This window comes from Numida meleagris, unplaced genomic scaffold (assembly GCF_002078875.1).
Source record: "Numida meleagris isolate 19003 breed g44 Domestic line unplaced genomic scaffold, NumMel1.0 unplaced_Scaffold715, whole genome shotgun sequence".
In the NCBI taxonomy this organism is placed as follows: Eukaryota; Metazoa; Chordata; class Aves; order Galliformes; family Numididae; genus Numida; species Numida meleagris.
Genome location: NW_018364930.1, coordinates 13547 through 14761, shown reverse-complemented (window position 1 = coordinate 14761; position 1215 = coordinate 13547). Strand labels below are relative to the sequence as shown.

General features: G+C 60.0%; 1 protein-coding gene across 1 annotated transcript in view; it reads right to left on the bottom strand.

Moving 5' to 3' along the window:
* LOC110391989 (valine--tRNA ligase, mitochondrial-like) overlaps positions 1-1209 on the bottom strand; it is a 5991-nt gene extending 4782 nt beyond the window's left edge. The window contains exons 1-3 of the mRNA XM_021383933.1: positions 1096-1209; positions 866-970; positions 2-70 (exon numbers count right to left, since the gene is read on the bottom strand). Of these exons, the coding sequence (XP_021239608.1) occupies positions 2-70; positions 866-970; positions 1096-1143 (222 nt within the window). The 5' untranslated portion in view covers positions 1144-1209. The remainder of the gene's footprint in view (position 1; positions 71-865; positions 971-1095) is intronic.
* Positions 1210-1215: the final 6 nt, after the last annotated feature.

The following is a 1215-nucleotide window of genomic DNA, read 5'->3' as shown; positions in this document are numbered from 1 at the left end:
CCTGCCCCTCTGAAGCCACCGCCAGCTCATGGGGGTCCAGGATGGTGTGGGTCAGCTTCTCCTGCAGCTCCTGCAAGAGAGGAGACCCCAGGATAAGAAAGGGGTCGGTGTGGGGCAGGGGAGACCCTACAAAACCAAGGGGTCAGTGTGGGGCAGGGGAGAACCTACGATAAGAAATGGGTCGGTGTGGGGCAGGGGAGACCCTAGGATAACGAAGGGGTCGGTGTGGGGCAGGGGAGACCCTAGGATAACTCTTGTGCTGCATAGGAGCTGTCAGTTATTGTAGGGCCACCCCCTCCCTGACCCACACCGACCCCTTTCTTATCCTAGGGTTTCCTCCCCTGCCCCACACTGACCCCTTTTGTTATCCTAGGATCTCCCCTGCCCCACACCGACCCCTTTTTTATCCCAGGGCCTCCCTGCCCCACACCGACTCCTTTGTTTTTCTAGGGTCTCCCCCTCCCCATTGACCCCTTTGTTATCGTCCCCCCCTGCCCCACACCGACCCCCTTGTTATCGTATGGTCTCCCCCATCTCACACTGACCCCTTTCTTACTGTAGGGTCTCCCCCACCCCACACTGACCCCTTTGTTTTTGTAGAGTCTCCCCTCCCCACTGACCCCTTTGTTTTTGTAGGGTCTCCCCTTGCCCCACACCGACCCCTTTGTTTTTCTAGGGTCTCCCCCTCCCCATTGACCCCTTTGTTATCGCCCCCTGCCGCCCCACACTGATCCCTTTGTTATCATCGGGTCTCCCCCACCCCACACTGACCCCTTTGTTTTTGTAGGGTCTCCCCCGCCCCACACCAACCCCTTTGTTTTTGTAGGGTCTCCCGGCACCCCCCGTTTGTTATTGTAGGCCCTACCGGAAGCGTCGCCCCCCCGATGACGTCCCGGGGGTCGATGACGTTCCCCAGCGATTTGCTCATCTTCCTCCCCGCCGCGTCGCGCACCAGCGAGTGCAGCAGCACCTGGAACCAAACCGGGGTGGAGGGGACATAGGGATAGTGACCCCCCCCCACACACACACATCAGGGGGACGTTTTGGGGTGAATTTGGGTTGTTTTTTTTTTTTAAAGGGGGAGGGGGGGGTTACCTGGGAGAAGGGCAGGCGGCCGGTGAGCTCCTGTCCCAGCATCACCATGCGGGAGACCCAGAAGAAGAGGAGGTCGCTGCCCGTCTCCAGCAGCGTGGTGGGGTAGAAGCGGAGCAGGTC